The 23,542-nt window shown below is 43.1% G+C and overlaps 1 protein-coding gene across 1 annotated transcript in view; it reads left to right on the forward strand.

Moving 5' to 3' along the window:
* ARHGAP22 (Rho GTPase activating protein 22) overlaps positions 1-23,542 on the forward strand; it is a 399,917-nt gene that overhangs the window by 85,969 nt on the left and 290,406 nt on the right. Inside the window, exon 2 of the mRNA XM_085608768.1 lies at positions 14,634-14,836. Coding sequence (XP_085464894.1) covers positions 14,634-14,836 — 203 coding nt within the window. The remainder of the gene's footprint in view (positions 1-14,633; positions 14,837-23,542) is intronic.

Raw genomic sequence — 23,542 nt, forward strand, 5'->3', positions numbered from 1 at the left:
TGGGTACCAGCAGGAGCCAGCACCAGTCCTTTGATTCTGCCCAGCGGAAGAGCATTTTTACCTGCTCCTGCCGGGCCAGAGCAAACTTTTGCTCCTTGCCCGAGAAGTATGCCCACACTCTCCTGGGCAGGAAACCACAGTGTCCCTGAGTAAGCATTAAGATCTGCACTAGGGGATGGTGTCCTGGGACCAATATCGGCTCGGCAAGAGGGGCCACTCATTCCCCCTCCAATATACTACAAAATTGGGCATGAGGGTTGGAATTCCCGGTGCAGTGTCCTGCAATATTTTATAATAGAGCCCTTTCAGCTCCTAATGGACTCCATAGAGCTCTGTCGTAGGTGTCAGAGCCCTATACCATGAAAGCTTGTTTTAGAATGTTGAGTTTGCAGTTACACACAGCTGAATAAAGACATGTGATACTACGTTCCCTGTGTGATGTGGTCATTGGAAGGTACACATATAGTTTGTAGCTGGTGCTACTACTTTAAACCAAATGTGTGGCCCTCGCCCTTAAATTCTGTTCTAGAGATAATACTCCTGGGTTTTATTCAAGGATTCATGACTGCCAAGCAATTAAACATCTTGCCCCAAAAAATATCAGTTTGAGTCATCATGTACTCATGAATAAATAATCTAATCTGGTGATGGTGGGATACAAAGAGTTCGATATACTCTAGTTTCCTGTTTGGAATAAGGTGGATAACAAGGGACTGAACTGCTTGTTCATCCCATGCATTGCATCATTCTCTCAGGGGAAACCATTCCATGGGTGTGGGTTGGTCTCCAGCGAGGTTAGCTATCAGACCCTTGCCACCAGGCTTGGCTACTACCTTGCTTGCTAGGATTAGCATTGAAGATTGAGCCATGTGGCTTTAGTACCGTGGGATTGCTCTTTATGTTGGATATTTCCTTATTTTGCAATGATTGTGATATGCTTTGTCTATTTCTCCTTCAAATTAAGGGACATCATTGAATGAGTTATGGTGTTTACTCTTCTCCAGTAAAATTGAAACAAAAGATAGTATTGGGTGTATTTAATCATATTGAATGCAGCCACAGCCGTGATTGCTTTATAACATGTTTGTATTTAAATTTGGCATGTCCCAATCTGGCGACTAATGGGGTAAAATGGTTTATTGCAGGTTTGACTGATCATTGCAATGTCACAGTAATCTGAATTTCTCAAATTGCATGCTACTACAATGCTACATTTTTGCTCTGATGTCGGTCTTTTCTTGTTCTTTAGTTGCTGAAATCACTGAGAAACTCACATACAAACATACAACATGCATCACAGAACATAAATGGCTGATTTAAACATTGTAAATGGACAATAAATTACCAAATAAAGAACAAGCAGCAATGCTTGGGATAGAGAGGTAGCTAGGTAGATCCAGATGGACCTGGAAGCCAGGAAAGACATGTCCTGTAAGAACTGCAAGAGGATCGAAATATTTAATGAAACCATTAGAGCAAGTTTGAAGAAGCAAGGAAGCACTGCATTACAGACTGTGCCATCAAATCAAGGACAAAACATGTATGTCCGTACACCCAAGTGTGAGTATAAAACACTTAAAAACAATGAGATATAAACCAAAATATGCCACTCTACAGAACTGAACGTAGTATGTGGACAGCGGCGTAAAGGGTGGGTGTAAAGGGTTGTTTTGTTTCATAGATACAAACTCTGCCCATTTAACAATGCTAATATTTCTATATGAACCACACAGGCACTACATATGTATAAGTCGTTTCCCCTTGATACTGGAAGGTTCATGACGGTGTTTGTTGAGGTGACTGGACATGTTTCAGTGGTGTCTGGTGTTCCTGGCAACTTTGTAGGGTTGGTTTGTGTTAGATACTATGCTATCTTCTCTTTATTGGAGATTGTTGCAATGTTGTCTTCTGTGAGACACAGTGTTGCTTACTGCCACTGACACGGTAAATAAATATTTATTTCTGTTAGATACTGTTGTTGCCTTCAGGTTCCGACATAATGTTGCAGGGTTGGCTTCTGTAAGACACAACGTTTTGAGTAGGACATAATGTTGTAGATTACTGCCAATACTAACACGTTGTTGTTCTTAAATGAAACTGCGTCCATACATTGAAGTCACTGTAATTTAATAGGGAAATGTGTGTGGTTGCAGGCCCGTGCACCTGCTGTTGTGTTTGCTAATGCACTGGTTAGAGTATGTAGCAATTGCACGTCATTAGATAGGGAACATTATCCATTTGATATGTGTGTGTGTGTGTGTGTGTGTGTGTGTGTGTATACACACATACAGAGGATGTGCAGTATATATTATGCTATTTTTTTCTGTTGTTGAGTGTGAGAGGAGTCATGACTCACGAAACATTAAGCCTTCATTGGGTCATAATGTACCTCCCCTCCCTTAGCAATAACAATGAAAAAATTTTAAAAAGATATTTCTCCTTTTTTGCCAAGGTTGGGTAAGTGCACCATTTTAACACAAACCAATATTTACTGACTTTGGTCAATCTAGTTTTGCATCAAAATTAATTGGTGGATGTACGGGAACACCCTTAATCCACCCATGTAACGCCTCCCTGATGCAGGTTAACGCAAGGCAACACAAGGCACTGCCTTACGTTATTTTGCAGGTAAAAATTGATTCAAGGCCACTCAAATATCAATTTGCGTGGCTTTGTAAATATCACTTAAGCATGTGCATTGTCTTGCATCGATGCAAAGACAATGCAAGTGCTTAGTGTATCTAGGCCTAACTTTGAGCAGTAAGGTAAAATCACATAATCATAATGTAGCTGCTTCGTAATAATTAGGAGAGTGGATGACCAAGGCAAAGACATTTTTACCTGAAATCTGTGAGGTTGTAAATAGGGTATTTCTGTCGTCAATTTTGCTGTACTGTGGTAAAAGACATATATATGTATAGTTTCACTAAGAAACCAAAGATTACAGGGACGTTATAGTTAGGTTCAGATTTTACTCACATAAAACCATAGAAATTCAGCATTTATATTTATAGTCATCTCAAGAAACTTTAGCTCGTGCCCTAAGGTAACAATAACTCGCGCCCTCGCCATGCATAGTTTTTCCATCAATAATTTCATTTCAAGTGTTGCACGATATTATCAACGGTGTCATAGAAGGTGTTATGACTGTGTGTGGAGTAATTAGCAGTGCATGGTGATGGCACTGTGTTAATCCTATGTATAAAACTCTTCTATAAAAATTGACATTTGAGTAGGCGTGGGCAGAGAACTCCGCTCTGCTGGTAGAGCTTGCGGATTTTTGCATACTCTGCGTTCTGCTGAGAATGCAAAGTTTATGCATAACTCTGAATCTGCAGCAGAGCGGAGTTCAGCCCCGGGCCCTCCCCGCCTCCACCCCCCCTCAATAAATATCTTAAAAATTAAAATCAAGTAAAAAAACACACTTAACTTTATTGTGGCGTCTCCGGGCTGCCCTCCTCCTCCTCGCCATGGTCTCTCCTGCAGAATCGCCTACGTCAGTTGTACGTCATGGTAGGACTCAGTCCTACTCACGATGTACGTCTGACGTAGGGGTTTCGGTTTGCAGAAGAGACCATGGCAATGAGGAGGAGGGCAGCCCGGAGATGCTGCGATAAAGGTAAGTGTGTGTGTTACCTTAATTTTAAAAATATTTATCGAGGGGGCGGCGGAGGCGCGGAACGGAGCACCACAGAGTTTTTGCCCAACTCCGTGGAACTCTGTGTAGAGCAACTAAGCCAGCTCCACCTGGGCCTGCATTTGAGGTGAACAGATTCAGAGTTTAGCTGGTGTTGTAGGATGCCTCATATAAAGAAGCTGCTCTCTGCCTAAACTTGGGAACTACCCAGATTTTCTTGCTTCCTATTTTGCATTCTAAGTCTGAAAGGGTATTGTCTTGACTGGCACTGGGTGCTCCCTTGTGTCTGGACAAAGCTGTATCTTTCTGATTAGCCCTAACTAGAACAAAACACATGTCATGGGTTGCTTGTATTTATTCCAGGTTGGCTTGGATGGTATTTTACCAATCTAAAGCTGTAATATTGTGCCTGGAATGGGAAAAGGCTTTCGTCATGTTACAGCTCTGCATGGATAGCACTAGCTTAAAGAATTTGCTATAGAAATGACAAAATACTTTGACCCTTTCTAGCTCGGTGTGGATGGCACTGTGCTAATCCAATGCTTAAAAACTTAGCTAGAAAACAGATACTTAAGGTGAGCATATTCAGAGTGTTGCTGGTGTTGTACAGTGCCCTATACAGGAGCTGCTTTCCACCTAAACTTGGAAATTACATCTAGTTCTCTGCTTCGCGCTCTCTCTCTCTCTCTCTCTCTAAATAAATATATATATATATATATATATTTTTTTTTTACTTACAGAACGGTGTTCCACTCACACACTCAGACCGTCAAATCAGCAGGGTTCCACAGGAGTTTGACAACAAAAAGGGGGGGTTGTTCAAGTCATAAACCCGCCGTGACGTGTTTCGCCCTCAAAAAGGGCTGGTTCACACAGCGAAGTTGCAATTTACAAGACATTACATACTCTTTCTAGTATGGCCGTAAACATAGTGAAAGGACTATACACGTCTATCTATGCTCAATAAAAGTGACATTGGGTGCCATATTGTCCTAGTGCAATGTTAATGCTATCGAGATCAAATCATTACATGATACCGTGTAAAACATAAAACATGGATCATTACATTTTGGCATTATTCCTTCAATGTGTATTACTATCTACAAACCACAATTTTTCGTAATTTTGAATGTTACGAAAAACATACGTATTTTTATTAGCATCGTTGTTTATACCGTAAATCAACAGTAGTATTCATGCTTAAGGAGATCTATCCTCAATATTCGATGGTCATAATATATACGCGCAAAAGAGTGCATGGGGCTGACATGTTATTCTTGCCCTACGATGTTTCTCACAATGCATTCTGGTCTATGTGGTTTGGTCTCCTGTACAGTGTATCCTCGTATGTCCACGTAATTTATTATAATTGTACAGAACTAGGTTATGTCAACACCTGGCTCGTGTACAGTACAGACCCCAAGTTGGCGCGACGTGTTGCAGTCCATTTGCAGCGGCTGAATAAATATGTATATACAGTGTCCCTTGTTAGTGGGAGGAAGTGCTGTATTCCTTTTTGGCAAAATTACTCACGTAAATTCTGTGTACATAACATGTCTTTGTTAAGAGAAATTAAATCATACGTAATTAAGTGATGCATGTAAGAATTGAAAGTCAACTGTGAATACCCTAATAGTGGGAATACTTGGGTCCATTAGACATGTTACTTCAGGTAGGACAAACTATCCTATGTCATAAGACAATCTTTATTCAGCCTCTGTGGAGGGAATAAACGTAATACATCAAATTCAGTCACTTAGTGTTACCTTACGACAGTTACTTCTGAGTTGCTAAGTTTGTTTATGTTCAGCCCCTCTGTACCACCCCTAGTGCTACCCAATATACAATGACCACAAATTTGAAAAAAATCTTATCTGCATCTTGGAGTGAAGTTGGAAGAAGAGTGAAGAAAAGGGTAGGGATCCCAATGCCACTGGCTTGAGACATTATCCCTTCCTTTCCTCCTGCGAAAGAGAGATAAATGTTATCAGAAAGAGTTTAGCATGAGTGTCTTTCCTGTCAAAATAAGATAAAACTTAAGACAATTTCTGTAATCTTATATATGCAGGCACGGAGACCACTATGGGGGCTGTTATTCCCCTTGTAAATGAATTGCCGTTTCCTCATCCAGATTATGCCCATTAGGAAAACGAGTGCACATACCTATGATGTGTTTAGATTCTCATTGTCTTGGTCTTAGAGTGTGATTCCCCCTCTTTTATTGGGTAAAATCTGTTCTATGGCATAATATGAAAGCTTGGTATAGTCCGAGAAATGATGGCTTTCAAAATGACGGGCAATAGGGTACTGTTTATCTCTTTTTGTAATTGCCCGCATGTGCTCCAAAATGCTTTTCTTCACCAAATGTGTTGAGCTGCCCACGTATCTCAACTGACATGGGCATTCCAACACATATATACTGTAGGTGCTGTTGCATTTCAGAAACTGCTTTATACTAACCATGGTATTGGTACTAGTATTCCAAAATTCTTTGACCATCCGGCTGTTCCCACAGGCCTTGCAGTGGCCACATGGGAAAAAGTCTTGCAGGTCAATTCCCCTGCCGCTTACAATTTCTGTTAGATCACTATGTACAAGCAGGTCTCTAAGATTGCGTCCTCTTCTATAGGTTATGCTTGGTCTGTCTGGCATGCTGTTACCTATTATCGGATCACTTTTCAGTATGTTCCAATTTTGTGTGATAGCCTTGCGTACCTGGTTTGAATTACCATTATATGTAAGAATCATGCGTGTTTCATTCTTTTCATTCTCTCCGGGTGTTTTGGTGATATCTTCCAGCATACTGGTTCTGTCAGTTTCTTTTATTCTTTCCATTGTTTTTTTGAGAACCCAAGCTGGGTATTCTCTGTCTTTGAACCTTTTAATCATGATCTTTTCTTCTTTTTGGTAATCTATTGCAGTGCTACAATTCCTTTTTGCTCTGAGCAGCTCCCCGTATGGTATACTCCATTTCAAATTATCTGGGTGGCTGCTCAGAGCATGCAGCAAGGTGTTACCTGCTGTGCATTTGCGGTAAAGAATTGTGTGAATTTTATTGTCCACTACTTGTACCCTTGTTTTAAATACTCAACCTCCCTTTTGCTGATCGTACTAGTCAGGGTAAGGTTTCTTTCATTTCGATTAAGGTCATCAATGAACAGCAAAACATCACGTTCTTCTCCCTGCCAGACAACAAAAATGTCGGCTATGTACCTAAGCCAAAGTTTAACTTTGGCGAAGGCGTTGTTTAGGTGGATATTTGACCTATTGTCCTCTTCCCAGGCCCCCATGAACAGATTCGCGTAACTAGGCACAACACATGTACCCATCGCGGTCCTGTGTGTTTGTTTGTAGATGCCCCCATTAAACATGAAAAAATTATTGATTAGAAAAAAATCTGATCAGGTCTAAAATCATGTTAGTGTGTCCCAGGAACCTGATATTTCTGCGTTTCAGGAATCTTGCACATGCCTGTATCCCTTGTTCATGGTCTATCACTGTGTACAGAGAATTGATGTCTAAGGTCAGTAATATGTGATCCTCCCTCCACTCGAGATTGTCAATTTTGCTTAACAAATCTTTAGTGTCCCTCACATAAGAAGGTAAACTGGATACAAATTCCCTTAGGAAATGATCCACGTACCGTGAGACGTTTTCAATGACACTGCCTCTATATATATATTTATATATATATATATATATATATATATATATATATATATATATATATATATATATATATATATATATATATGTTTCAACAAATATGAGATGTACATGCTTTTGAACATTAAAAACATATATTTTTTCAATGAAGCCGCCTTCAAATAATCCTCCATTGAGACGAGGTGTTCCCACACTTTCCCACCCTGGATGTGAACTTATTTCTACCTTTAACGAAAGTACACTTGAGTGTGCTTCCAGGGTGGGGGAAAAGTACAGGAGATGTGTGATTGCCAACAAACCTATGAGCTCGTTGTCATCCATGAACTTTTGCTGGTTGGTGCATACAAGAGTTGGCCCTTAGTCGGTTTTATGAGAATTTAAATGGCAAGCTTAAATTTTGTCTAGAGGATAATAAATAAAGGTAGATGACAGCTACCCAAGCTTCCATCCCTCAAGCTATGTTTACACCATGTTGATTTTGTGATGGCCAAAAGATAAGGGGTGTAATATATAATTAAGTAATAATGAATATGGGTATACAAAATTCGAGTAAAAAGTCACGAAATTGCACAGGATTATGATAAACGAAAATCTTGTCATTTTGTACTACATTGTATCAAGAAGTGCGTTCTTGCATCAATTCTTTGATGTGAGGATGCCTATCATTAAAAAAAACTGCAACAAAAGGAAAACAATTGTAAACAGCAGCTGTTCGCATTTTGTTGTTTCTGTGTATTTGTGGAATTTTTTTGCGGTGAATTGCATGTTTGCAGTACATTTTCAGAACGAATGGTGCATAGTTACGCAAAGTGTCGTACTAGTGTCATTTCAGGAATTTCTCATAACAAGCATAATATGAAATTTGTGAAATTACACGAATTGCGCCAACGTAATTTAAATTTCACCCAGGCCTCATCATGAATGTTTAATGTGTTTTACAAATCAATAAGGACATCTAATAGGAGTTGATTGGGGCTGTTGCAGGGGCTGTTGTTTGGTCATTTACTTTGTTGAAAGGGACCAAAATATACCAGCCTGAAACTTGGGCCAGAATATAGAGAATCATTGACCAGATGGGCTGAGTGGGATCGACTGCATAGTTGCCCCCAACTTTTTGCTGATGTTTTGACTGTTTTCTGACTCTAGCCAGGCTGTGGCCCTGCTATCCAGGACCCCAGCCTATCTGCTTCCTCTCTAAACGGATGTGAGTACCCTAGGTGCATCCCAATTGGATACTGAGGACACCCTATCAGCCCCTTGTAGATGGTACCCTAGGTACCCAGGGCATGGGTCCCTCACAGACCTACCAGGGGCTGCAGCACTTATTGTGCCACCCCTGGGACAGCCATACAAACTGACACCACCAGACCACTACTGTAGTCTGGTAAGGTGGTGCTTGCACCCCTTACAGGGATATAGGTATCCTGTATCCCACTTAATACAACACATATATCCTCATAGGTCACCCCTAAGGCAGGCCTTGCTAATCCTACAAGGCAGGGTGCTGAGATATGTGTGAGGGGGAATCCCTACCTGAGTAGGGCCCCTCTGCAACCTTCGGAAAACTACTGCTGGGTTGTTTGTAGTGCAGCCATACCATATACTCTTAACCGCATTATAAGTAATCGCGATAACGTGATAACTTGAGAGTGGCTGCACAGAACCATGTCATGTTTGGTGTCAAACATGTAGTAATCATACCCCAATCCAACCATGGAAGTTAGTGCATGATTCCCCCCTGCTAGAGGGGCGATATGGTAAAAGCGGCAGATTTTAGACACCGATTTAAAAGTGCACACGTAGTACAAAATGGATGCTACCCGCCACCCACTCGACTCTGGCTGCCTGTTGCTGGGCAGAACTCCAGCCACGGCAGCTGGATAATAGGGATCTTGTTGCAGGGAGGTGCTCCCACCTCCCCAGACAGACTATGTGGATTGGAACTGGGTGGGTGCACCATAGGATGTCTTTCAGACTTGCACGCAGGCTTCTCCAGTGCCTACTTCTGCATACATTGCCTCAAACCGGTTAGGGGCATCCGTCCCCTGCCCAGGCAGGAAAACACACAAAGGGGACAGGGGGTAGCCACCCTTTCCCGCGTGAACTCTCATTGGTGGGCTCTGATCTGGACACTCCCCTAATCCTTGGATATAGGTGAATACAGGGTCCCCAGAGCCTCAGATTTCTCTTGGACTTTACAGACTTGAAATTTGACTTCCTGCCGCACAGCTCAATGAAGAAATCTCCCTTGGGGTAAAGGAGTTCCCCCCCCTGCTTGGCAGGCACCTGAAACACTGCAAGTGACCCAGTTGAAACTTCACTGCTCCTATGGACATCGATGACTCTTACCTACCTTGAGGTGGGTTTCCAAGCATCACAGAGGCCGGTGAGTGTGCACAGCAAAGCTCAGCACCGTGGACCCCGTGGGTACCGAGATCCCCAATACCCCAGGACACCGCCCACCTCTTGCACAGCACACGAACCCGACAAGTGAGGAAGTTGTGCTTTGGCCCATTATTGAGCCAACCTCTCACCATCATCTCTGCCAAAGATCGATGCCCTAGCCTGCTCTGGCAACCAGTGAGCGCATCTTTATGCACGCCAAATTGCTGCCTCCCGCGGTCCTTTGTCTCTCGACTGGTGGGCCCTGGCGGAGGTCAATCTTTACTTCCAAGAGTTCCCCTGGTTGCTCCAGGCTTGCTCTTCAGTCTCTTTGCTGGAGATCTTGCTCAGACCTTGTGGATCTGCACCAGTAGCTGTTTTATGATTCTTGTGTGGGTTGCGGTTGCCAAGGCTTAGTGAACCCAATCCGGACACTAACACCGCAGCGACCCTCATCCTTTGTGGGACAGTCGCCCTCCAGAAGCTGGCCTTCCTTGAAGCCTCCTGGACCCCGTGGCTGATGATCCAAGCTACCCATCTTCCACCTGGAAGCACCCGACATTGAAGGGCTCTTTCTCCTGAGCCCCCTGGTCACTGTGCCGTGACCCAGACTCTGTCCCCTCTGCTTTCAGGTCCTTCTCTTCAAGATCTACATCTTCAATCTTCACGACATCGACGACGCTTTTTGCTAGCAGCAGTTCTTCACGTTTTGCCATTGAAAATCAGCCCGCGACCCGACATCGAAAACGACCTATGCACCCGGCTTCCCTGGGGCAAGTAACAGTGGTACCTCGGTACTCTCGTGGGTGTGGGCCCTTCAAAAGCTTAACTCTAAACTCTTGAACTTGAACTCCTACTAGAAGTGTTTTTAATCTTGTAAAATTCAACCGTGACATTCTCCATAGGCTTTAATAGAGATCCCGACAGTAGCTTATACCACTGCACGCGTCTCCCGTGGGTCCCCTTCCTCACTACCTTGGGTGGTTTCACAAGGGGCCAGCAACCCTAAATGCCCTAGGCATTGTCTGTAGAATTGTCGTGGTACTTATACCACTTTTTTGATATATGGTTTGGTCCCCCCCTGGGGCCCTATGATTCCAGTAATATTTATTGTAACTATCAATGCTTGTTTGAATTGTATCTTTACCTCCAGCCTCATAAAGAGACTAGTCGGATTATTCTTAGAATAAATACATATATTTTATATATATACCTGTGTGGACTACTCTTTCATTTGGTTATTCAAGAGGTTATCTATGGTGAAACAATAAGCTTAACACTCCTTCAAGACTTAGCCTGAAGGCTGCTCTCCACAGCTACCACTAGGATAGCTTTTTTTAAAGGTTGTCTTAAACCTATCATCACAAGAGTCGAATTGGACTGGTGCAAGGTGTCCCCTATAACTAGTGGACAGCATATGCCAGGACAACTTCTCACAGGCTGCTGGACTCATGTTAGTGCCTTGATGTTGGACGGAGCTTGAATACACTGCAGCTCGTGGCTGATCTGTGACAGTCTCTTGTAAATGCATGTGGGAGTTAATTGACTGGCATTCATTATGCTAAATGTGCATTTGTGATTGTGTGCACAGTTGCGTGTCATTGCAAGAACCCGGCTGGCCTCCAGTGATCAGGAATCAAGATGTTAGTTGCACTTTTACCGATTTTGGGAACAGAGGATGTGGGTCTCACACTCAGTGAATGGATGTTGTATTTCGCAGTACACATTTGCAGCCAAATCAAATTAGGCGATAGTGATTGCTTGGTAGCATTAGTTTACCATTGTTATAAGCGTTTAAGGCTAGGAAGGTATGATTGGAAAAGAATAATGAATGGCCTAGCTTAATGTCTTCTGTGATTGTGCCTAAAGAGTCACTTGGAAGTCACTGCTTTAAATTATTTCAAACAGTAATATGTATTAATGTTTTGTTTTGAGGAGAACATATGTCATAATATTCTTCCTTCCTTTTTTCCCAACAGGGGTGGGTAGTTGAGCTCATAGACAGTGGGCCAACTCCAGTTAGTTCGATTGCTGTGATATCAGGGACTAATGAGCCAGAAGCAAGGGAATCATGGGGCCTGTTTTGAGGCACTGTAGGTGTGGCTCAGCTACATGACGCTGGAGCAGTTAGGCCAACCAAGCTGCAGCTATCTATTTTTGCCTTTCTTTTCTCTTGTATTGAAAGTGTATCTCTCTCTCATGTTATACAGAAGTATTCTGTAAATCCTATATGGCCTGTCTTCTAAAACTAGCCACAGATTCTATATATGAATATAGGAAATGGATTTCCACCCTGTTGCTTGCACATTATCTCACAGGAGAGCTCCAAGTTGTCTATTTTGTGAGTCCTTGGTGTCTATCTTCTAGGACCACTTACATTGTGACATAAAGGTCATGGTACCTATTGCAGTGTGAAAGGTGATAACGACTATTGGGAAGTTGGTGAAATGCAGTCAGAGAAGGACGAGGGATATGATCAACCTACAAATAACTAAGAGGGAGTTTGTTTTCAATGTATTGCTTTTTACTAATTTCTGAATCCAAAGGTAGGTATATCTCTAGCAGAGAAGGAGACAAAAAAAGTGAAAATAGTGGTCTCTGCAGAATCAGACAGTTTATACGTGTCTTCCGAACTATGTGGCATCACAGCCTTCTGAATAAAATTAGATGAACCTGGATAAATGGCGAACTAGGGATCACTCCCTGAATCCCGAGGTTTACACACTAAGTAAAGCTTTCACCTTGAACTGAAGCAGGTGTTCCAACCTACCAAAGAAGAAGTATTTGTCTGTCCTGAGTAAGTCTGAATCGGACATTATAATTGACTCAACATTAGATCCCAACTGTCTGATATAATGTTTACGCTCTCTCAGATTGCTTATAATGGGTTGACAGAGGAATACGGATCATATCTCAGGCCTCGGATAGTCTCAGCATTTCTTGCTCATCGCAAACCTGATGAGATTTTAAATTGGATCCCTAATGCACAAAGCTCTTTATGGGGTGGCTCCACCTTATCTTGTCAGGAAACTAAAAAGCAGGCCCTTAAATTTATATATTTAATTACGAGGTAGCCTTACAGAACACTGTGCTGTCCTTTAGGGCCACTGATTACAATTTTCTGTCCCTAATTTTAAGAAAACTGCTTTTGATACATTCTCAGATTCAGAAAGTTACCCCCATTTTTTTTTTAAATATTCCAACTGTTCTGTGCCTCGGATGCTTGTGCCCAACTCACTGAAGCTATTAACTCAGCTCAAGCTATCCTTGCAACTGCTTTAAACTCCTTTCTCATTCAGTGGTATTTACTCTGAAGTGGTTGCCGTGATCTAGACAGGACAACCAATTAGCACCAGTCTGCAAAACTACGGGGCATATTTACAAGGGCTGTCACTTTTGTGACGATCCTGTGGCGATAAACCTTTCGCCTTATTTACAAGGTGGCGTTAAGCCACTTAACTTGGCTTAGCGCTGCCTTGTCAATAAGGCCCCCTTTCACGTTACACTTAGCGTGAAAGGGGTGGGTAACGGGTGATGCGGTGGGCTTTCCGCTTCATCACCCATTGATTTTGGCACAGCCATCCATTTACAAGGGTGGCGTAAATATGGGGCAGCACCATAATTAAGACCGAAAATAACCTGGGCTTAACATGGCAAAACGAGGAGAAATTATTAATTTCTCCTCATTTTTGCAGTTTCTATGTGTGCTGCATTGTGCAGCACACATAAAAACAGCAAATCGCCATGAATGATTGTTTATGTGCAGGAAGTTGTCCCTTCCTGCACATAAACAATCATTTAAAATATGGCATTTTGCAACTTCTATGTGTGCACAATGCAGCACACACAGGAGTTACAGATCACCATTAGTGATTGTTTATGTGCAGAAAGGGACAAATTCCTTCAAATAAATAATCAGTCCCTCAATGCAGGTACCCTGCACTATGGTGCAAGGGTGCCTGCGTTGGCGCTAGGCTGCTGAATTTAGCAGAAGCGCTAGGAATAACGTAGGGGTGCACCATTTCATTGTGAATCCTGCGCATCCCTGCGTTTTCAGAATGGCAGTGTGCAGCGTTTGCAATTTTAGCTTAACGCCGCTATTCCTTTGTAATTATGCCCCTACATTGTTGCAAACCTAGATGGAGCACATCACAAAGGACCAGGATCAAGTCCCCATATCATTGTAGGCTTTAAAGGCTGTTATGGAGGGGACAGGCACCACAGATGGTACAAGGGGCTTGGATTGCTCTTTAGATTTAAATGGCTGCTGCAAACTGAGCAAAATATTTACAGTGCACCAGAACGCAACATGCGCACTATTATAGACTGTAACTGTGTATGTGCACTGGGAAGTCTTATGGTGTAGCAGTGCCCATAGAATATAAGGGTTGCAGTAGCTGGATGATAAGCCTCAAATAGAAGCGGGTGCCATACTTGGTATGATTTAAATATTGCTATAATATTGGTAGGCCACCTCAATAACTGCCCGGGCCCAGGATGTGTAGTTTCATAATAGTTGTAACCGATTATGAGGATTACACAGGCTTGCTCAAAGGTTCCAGCTCTCTTCCTACATTATCTGGAAGCTTTCACGATGCTGATCATAGGAGGTAGCTGCATAAAACTAGTATTAGGAAATTAAAATGAAACACTGTCTACTCCATAACAAAAAGATTATTTATCGTGTAGGTGTTTTAGTGCATACTGAGCCACTACAAGATCTATAAAACAAGCTCACATTGACCAAGGTTTTTCTGGTACATGCAGGCGTCTTATCTTCAGCAGGTATATGTTAGCTATATTTACTCAAGTTCACAAATGTACAGATGAGCAGGCACATCCTGGGCTGCCACCGTCTGTTATTGCAGCTTCTGCACCCAATGACATGGATTTTGTGTCTTTCACCTGTCCCCTGACCTCTTGTCTTTTCTTCCTCCTTTGTTTGCAGCCCGATCGAAGAGCTTGGTGATGGGGGACCACAACAGCTCTTTCTCCAGTCATGTTCCATCCCCAAGCTCCATGGACCGAGTACTTAAATCAGGATGGCTGAAGAAACAGAGGAACATCATGAAGAACTGGCAGCAGCGATGGTTTGTTCTCCGTGGAGACCAGCTCTTCTACTACAAGGATGAGGATGAAACCAAACCACAGGTACGGGACCAAGCACATGCCCATGGAAACCTTAATGGGGGCTTCTGAAGTTTGTCAGACGTTCCAGGTATCGGGTCGGGCATGCTCACGGAATACCAGATTACGTTTAGAGAGTAAGTTAGCGGCCCACAATTCAGGAGTTGAGAACATGGCCAGGGCATTCAACATCAGGATGGGGCAAAAAACAGACTCTCAGACATATTCAAGGGATGAATGTAATTTATGAATGCCGTGCTCAGGAGTAGAATTGAAAAATGAATGAATGAATAAAATAATTTGCATAGTAGGCTGCAACCAAACACACATTCTGCTGGGGCTTTAGAACATTCCTCTGCATGTCAAACAGGCCTATGTACAGCACAGGAGCCACTGAAGTCAGGCAAATATTTTTCTTAAATTCATACTGAAACATAGCCTGCATTTAACTCAGGAAGTGTCGTTTGCAATAGGGGTACACTTTCCAAAACCAAATTTCAGAGTTTTGTGTTTTTTCAAAAAAACGAGAAAAGTTCAAAGAGACCCAGATGATTAGATCATTATCGTTGGGGACAGGCAAGAGTAAATCTTTGGATTCCTCTGGTTAGGAATTCATAAGCCCTACCCATCAGAGCCTTATGGCACAGTAGGTAATCTTCAAAGTGACACTATCATCTACCGCCAACCAATATAGTGATTGACGGAGAAGTTTAGCATTGTGTCATCTTCATGGTGCACCAACTAAACTAACACGGTTCAATAGAAAATACATAAGCCATGGCACAATGTCAAAATGGCAAATGTTGTCAGGTATTAATAAATATAAGAGGTTATTCCGTTGACTCAGCTCTGCGCTCATCTCCAGACCCTGTTCGATCTGTAACCTCTCTGTCCTGTACCATAGTTAATGGATCAACAAAAGGGGACCGAAATTCAGATCATTCACAAAAGAAAGGAAATAAACATGGAATACGGGCGAACAAATCTCTATAAACTCTTCATCCTTTACTATACAAAAGTTACGGTTTCCATTTCTATCGATCAGTTATTCACATCCCTCTCAAATATCAACTCCTATATTACAAAAGTTCATCATGTCCGGATCCAAGATGCGATTATTACGTCCAATTCTATTTAATTTGATGTGATTTGAATAGTCCAAGTTAGCACCAATCCAATGGTTAGATCAAACAGATGACCCAATCCTGAACTTCATCATAGTCACATCTTTTACACTTGGCCAATCATGTTTCGCAGAATCCTGCCCCTATTTCAGGACTCTTGTATATACAACCACTCTTATGCATGAAAAAAATAAAAAATTAATGAAAAAGCAAAAAGATTAAGAAAAAAGGTGACAAACGCAAAACCAACACACTTGATGTCTATATTGCACACAGAGTGTAGATATCTTTACAAATACATTCCACAATACCTAAAACGCAAAAAGGATGCATTATTACACAGCTTATGGGGTCATCTTACTATCCCAATTTATATTCAAATTAGGTCCATCTAATTGTAATAGAACTACAATCACTAAAATGGCTGATATCATCGTCTTAAGGACCTCACTGAAGAAGGGAAGGTTAGGCAGGGTCCCAGATTGAGATGCCGTATATACCAGATGGCTGCTTGTAAATTCATTTTGTTTTAAATTATGCTTCATACTTTTAGGAGCTTCAAAGCTGATGAGTGTGGATCAGTTAAACTTCAGATCTCACTTTGCCATGTATTGTAAACAATATTTAAGTACTAAGGCCATTTTAAGGCCTTGTAATTTCTGCACTGAACCTTAAATGCACTCACATGCTCTTCTTGGCATCCTTTCATGCTGAGGTGATATTGGAGAGAAGCTGGCAAAAAATGATTCAGAACTATTGGAGAGCAAATTAAATCAACACAGATGAGTTAATACAGTTGATATTTTATGAGTAAAACCGCATTTCAATTAATAGCATAAGCGAATCAGCTAGTACACTTTGGGAACTGTTCAAACTCTTTCTTGCATGGGACTGTGTGTTGGTGAGTCCAGAGTATTCCATTGTATTAGATGTTGTTGTAACTGATGGAGTCACATGCGCTGAAACATTCATCTTCACACAGTTGCTGCTCTATTCAGTACACTTCCTTCACTTAACACATATGATGTATTTTTTTGATTTAGATCAAAAAAGCTTTTCCTTCCATATCTTCTTGTAGGTTGATTAAGTTCTTATCTGGGTAAGTGTGTAATCCAGTGATATTTTTTGTGCCCAGTCATTTTACATATAGTTCCTAGACAGCTCGTCACACCACAACAGCCTTCAAAACTGGAGCAGATTGTCTCACCATCCAGGCCATCTGAGACAACGCAACCAAGACAAACAACTACGTCCTCAAGCCCCATGCTTCCTAATCAAATCTATGGAAGATTCAAAGACATTTGTCACTGGTCAAGGATGACTATGGTAGTGCACATCTACCGTTGGTGGCAAACCTATGCAAAATATTTTGAACAGCTATTCAATTACAATAGTGTCATTAGGTCATATAAAAACACTTTCGTTCAATTGTTTCATGATACAGAGGATGTGCGTGTGTGTTGTGTTGAGTTACGGCACGTATTGTAGTTTATTGGCTAACTCGTAGTGAAGGGGTGAGCCAAACTTTGAAGTCAAGCGATTATCAACTTCGAACTTCTTAAAACAAACTTTCCAAGCCTTGCAAATTGCAAAGCCTGCAATAAAAAGGGCAAATTCAAAGGCTTTCACCATATTAGCAAACAGTTCCAGCTGCATGCAGGTCGAGAGGTGGACTGCCATCACTGTGGACACTTTGAATCTCTAAACTGATACCTCCCTCTGCCACACAAACTGACCCTTGTATGCTCATTTTGTACTCTGCCCCGAGCTGCCCTTTGCAGCAGCACTTTAGAGCCCTCTGCTCCCTCCAAACGCTCTCTACTTCCACCTCCCGAGCTCACATATTTGCAGGGAGAGTTGCAAAAGCCATCTTAGGTTTGTGTACCCACAGATGTACCACTAAACAGGGGTGTAACAAAGGCAGCCCCTGCGGTGTGGGGGGGGGGGCAGGCTTACCAATTACTGGAGCGTGCCCCCTCAGCCCCTACTGATGTGAGTATGAGAGGCCCCTTCATCATATCTTGCAGGGGGGCTAACTCACGTTTTCTTATGCCACTGCCACCAAATGGACATCCTGCACCAAGAACTCTTGATTCCTGACCTGCAAAGGGGGTTTGTGGATATACCTTTACTCTCGGTGAAGCGGAGTGAAGTCCGGAAGCTTTAACACCCTAGAGGAAGAAAAAGTTCTACAAATTTGGAGGTAATGGGCAAAGCTTTGTGTTTCTTTAGAATGCATGTAATTTCACCTATGGGATCATTGCATTCAGAGAGACTTTATAGGACACTTGTATCTTGGCTTGAACTGTAAAATAGGCCCATTCCTTTAAAGGAAAGGATATGTTAGGACTGTGACATCACTTTCTGTGTCACCACTACATGCAACGTCATTGTGCAGTGCATATGCTAATTAGCCTTCACGTTATGTTTTCTTAAGATTGGTGTTCTGAAAAATACAACCACCAACCAACTGCCACTTTGCAAGGTAGTCGAAGCAGGATACTTCCTTAAGGAATGGTAGAAGATCACGTTTAAGGCCTCACCTCCCCCAGAAATCCTTAAGGGTTCTTCTGACAGAGTGCTGGGACTGGTTTTTCAGTGGTCCAAAAAATTAATAGCCAGAGCTTAGACTAAAATATAAGGGAACATTGGGAGGGGTTGAGGGCGAAACAAAATCCAGACCGGCACAGCTGTTGATTGTTTGTCTCTGCAGATCTGTAGTTGGGATCCATCTTCTTTCTGTGACCCTGGTGAAAGATGGCTGGTATGAACTGGTCAATGGACAGTTCTTCTGCCAGAGGTAATTCCTACATGTTTTATGGGAATCTCATCCACATAGAGGTGTCAACCTGGGTCCATGGATAAAGAATCTACTAATAGGTTACTTAGAGGCCTGTGCTCAAAAACTACAGGTAACCCATGACCAGCTCACTGTGATCTCTTTGTGCTCATTTGGTGGGCAACTTACTTAGCGCGGTTCATGCTCCCAAGATCAACAGCCCACTGAGCACTGTCTTACTGCTCAGGAGAAAATGTTGACTCCGGACTGCGCCTGCTCCTCATGTAACGCATATCCCACTGTGGCTTTTCGGTGCATCTTAGGAGAACGGCTCAATATGAACTGTTTCTATTGATAATCCAGTGACTACGTCAGAGTGCACTGTCTGTTTCTCCAGTTAACTGCTGACAGTGTACGGTCTGCTCTCCTCAGGTGCGTAGCTCACTGTCTTCTCTTGGTGCTTCACAATGACGAGGAGCACAGTGTCGGCTGTGCAGGATCATCATTTAAAGCGGAGGTGACCAATGCTGCTTCTCACAAGCACAGCTCCCCAAGGACTGCCCAGGACCTCATGCATGATCATCCCACAATAAACCTTCTGTACAGTGGGATAAACTGCGCATGTTCTTTTTCTCTTTTGTGAACGCTTGATAAACACTTTGTTCTCATCAATGGCCACGTGATGAAGAGCTCAATATGCTTTGCCGACTCCTCAGTGATGCACAGTTCAGCATGGTAGGCCATAGTTTTAATGATCAACACCTCAGCGGTGATGAACATCTCCCTGTGCTCTGAGTGCACACTCCTCAGTGATGAACAGCTCATTATGCACTGTATTTGTCCTATTTGCGAGAAATTATGCATGATTACCTGTAATGACATAAAATGCGTCTCCCTGCTTCTCACACAAAAAAAGTATGCGAAGGCGCATTTCACATTAAAAACCATTGCGAAATGGCATGTTGTGCAATGCACATGCCTAGCCATTTTGAACAGGAAGGGCCACTGTCTCTAGCCTACTCCTGGTTCTTCCCTAGCTGTGTTTCCTAATCTTACCCCATCCATCCCTGTTATGTCTATCTTTCCCATTTTTAGGTCAAAGCCTCTGGTTGAGAACAGACTTTGTGTGGGCATTCTGAAAAATTCCCTAGGAATGCATTCCACTCATTGCTTACCATTGCCTTTGTGGTTTGCAGCTCATATTTTCATGCTTTCTATTTTGTGACTTAATTTGTTTTAATATGTCTTCCACGAGTCCTCCCTTTCTGTACTCGGGCCTTTATATTTTGTTCTCATCTTGTCACATTTACTGTGTGTTCAATGACAGAGGTCAAATGTCAGGCTCTGTCTTCTGAGGGAGCTTGGAGTTTACTTTTCTTTATCTGATTTCAAAATGAGAGGAAATAAAAGTTTTTTTCGAGCACACAATAAAATGTAAATATCCGTAAATGAACTGTGTAAATATTTCAAAATATATCAGATTATGAATGCACAAATGAAGCACAGGATGGAAAAAAATGTACATTCAGATATGTGGTGAAAACAAATATTTTAAAACGATTAAAACAAATCAGGACACTAGGTAATGTAATTTCCACACATTGCCATTTGTGTGCCGTATAGTTTTATGAGTAAACTGTATGTGCAAATGTAATGGTCATTTCAATTGAAAATGTGGTGTCTGAAATGGCAGTGCACTAACACACCATGCAAACTCCACTCTAAGCCACTCCATTCTATGATACTCAAGTCTACATCACTCCACTCTACTCTACAAAACCCCACTCCATCACACCACACTCCACACTCCACTCTATACCACTCTATGCCACCTCACTGTAGGACAGTCCACTCCATGACACTCTACTCCATTCTACATCACTCCACGCTATGCTATGCCATTCCACTTTATGAATTTTTACACCACTTCACTCCATGCCACTCCACTTTACACCACTCCGCTCTACGTTACTCCACTACACTACACTCTACGACACTTTACCCCACTCTACACCCCTCCACTCTACCCCTCTCTACTTTACTCAACTCTGCCCCACTATACGCCACTCCACTCTACATCAATCAACATCTCTACTCCACTTTACGCCACTCTATGACTTTACTCCACTCTATGACTACTCCACTCTATGCCACTCTACGCCACTCCACTCTCCAAAACACTTTATTACACTGTACGCCCCTCCACTCTATGACAGTCCAGTCCATTCTACCACACTCCAGTCCATTTTACGACACTCTTCACCACTCTACAACACTCCACTCCACACCACTCTCCTCTACAGCACAAAATGTTAGCCATGCTGAACAACAGTCACGCTAGTGTACAGCATGGCTAAAACATAAATAGCTCTTGCATAGGCAAGAGTTATTGGTCTTGCCAATGCTTGTTTTGTTTTCTTGCTTCTTTTTTGTCATGCCAGGAAGCAATATCTTGGTTCAGAAAGCATGCTCTTTGTGATTTGGTGTAAATTTGTTCAGTATTTTTGGAGATCTGAAGGCTCACAAATATATGTATATCTGGACTATTGGGTTTGAGGGACTCTTCAAAGAGTCCATCTAACCCAATTAAAAAAATACAGCACTCTAATTGGCGTAGGGTATTTTTTCCCTTGGGCCAACATGATCCCACAGTAGTAAGGCTCCTGAGGGAGTGAACATTCGGGTTGGTTGCCTGCAACATGAGAAAAAATGTTGCAGACAGCCATAACAGGACTGTGGGACTTAATTTCCTGAGTTTGTTATTGAAAACATATAAGGGTGCAGGGTAGAGACATCCTAACCCCCTAGCCCTTGTGGGTAGGTCCTTGAGGAACACACCCTGGAATAAAAATTTAAAAAGGTAATTGCGTGGGACCATCATATAAAAAATGAAATGGTGACTGGTGACCACCGTTTTTAACAAAGGGGAGGGTACGCATGGCCCTCCTCCCTGAGCTTCAGTTTCAGCCCTGGAAACCCTATCCCACCGAGGCCGGCACAATATGAAAGAAGATGGGGTGCACAGCCACCCTCACCAAGCCTCACTGAGGTCCTGGGGACCCCATTCTTGAGGCCAATTAAAAATGTAAGGGGAGGGGCCACATATAATTATATGAGAGAGGACATATGCCCCCCCCCGAGCCTCTAAGGGCCTTGGGCCCCCATCCCCCAGGTCCAGCTCTCCGACCTGGTGAAAGCTTTGAAAATGCTTCCACTGGGTGGACACAGGTTTTTGATTTCCTTACAATGCTCCTGCAGCCAGGGAACCTCAGGACATGCCTCTCTCTTTATGTGTGGAGTTCGCTCTTCACTGCTTGGCCAGCAAAGAAGGAGGCATGAAGAAGAAAGACAAAAAGGCCACCGGCAAAGTACCAAAAGATTCCCCTTACATAAATATCTACTTACAGGCAGTCTCCACACTCATCCAAATTTGCTAACACTGGTCCTTTATGAAAACACATACACAGAATGGAATCCAAAATGGTTAGCAAAACAACAATCCATAAAAATATTATGAAGAAACCCAACAGTGTACCTTCATATACAACATAAAGAGTACAATCAAAAATACATCAAATATAAATGACAATAATCAACAATACATCACATATAAATAAAAACAATAAGTCAGGTGTGGTTAACAGCCCAAGGGGAGGCAAAGTATCTTAAATACTCCAATCAATTATTCAGAAAGAGTAACATTCTCATAAATAGTGTCATTGGGTATCGTTGAATAAGTTCACTGACATATTATACTCATGCAAGCACTGTGAGTCGTGGTTGTGAAATCTGTTGACGCGTTTCGGTGGTCTTAATTGAATATACCACCTTCCTCAGGACTAATATATCAATTCTCTCCTCCCAAAAAGAATATCTATAAAAACGTGTTAACATAACATTTAAAGCATACATCTGTAAATCAAATCTTTAAACAACGTAAACAGACACCAATAATACAAAACAATATCCATGACTTAAACATATTCACATATATGTGCAGACCCAGTATCCTGTGGCATACAATTATGGTTGTAGCACAAATACACCATCTCATCCTTGACCAAAAAGTGTCATGGTTAGAGTCTAACATCCATTCCTCAGTTTCCCTTCCATACCATCAGATAACTATCTATTTCGGGGGCGTGGCTAAGCACGCGATGGAAGCGGACGTGCCCGGGTAGAGCTCCCGATCGAGCCCTCCTGCCCCGGGCCGCTTCTCCGCTGCAACAATCCTGAACGTTGCGGATTTGGTCGGCGGGCCCTCCACGGAGCTTTCTCCGCCACCTGGCCAAGTTTGAGGCGAATCGGCGGTGGAACACCGCGCCGGCCCCACGGACGAGGCCGTGACCGCTCTACAGGACGCGCGGCCGCGGCTCGCGACTACGCGAGACCGGGGCGCTGCCCTGTCCCTTAGGCCCGAGGCTGAGGAGGAGCTACCGCGACGCCGAGCGGCGGCCCACGACTGCGACGAGGGCGGACTGGCGACGGGGAGGCCACGCTTGAACTCACCTGGGGACCCCCCTGTGACGCCACGGAAAAGACGGTGCCAACACACGCTGTCACCACCCACGGAGCCCTGGAACCGCTGGGGGAGCGCAGACCTGGGCCTCCTTGGCGCACACACGCAACGCGACCCCTGCGCCACGTGCTACGATACGAGCCGACGCGGGAAGAAGGACTCAGGGGCGCCCCGCGGACTAGAAGAGGGACACTGAGAGCTGACCCGGCTGCGACTGAGCCCCCCACTGGCTGAGCCCCTGAACACGCGGCGAGGGCGACACGGCCTGGCTGGCTGAGACGGTGAGACACGGCGAGGTGAGCCGCCCC

Source organism: Triturus cristatus, chromosome 1_2, assembly GCF_964204655.1.
Source record: "Triturus cristatus chromosome 1_2, aTriCri1.1, whole genome shotgun sequence".
NCBI classification, from domain to species: domain Eukaryota; kingdom Metazoa; phylum Chordata; class Amphibia; order Caudata; family Salamandridae; genus Triturus; species Triturus cristatus.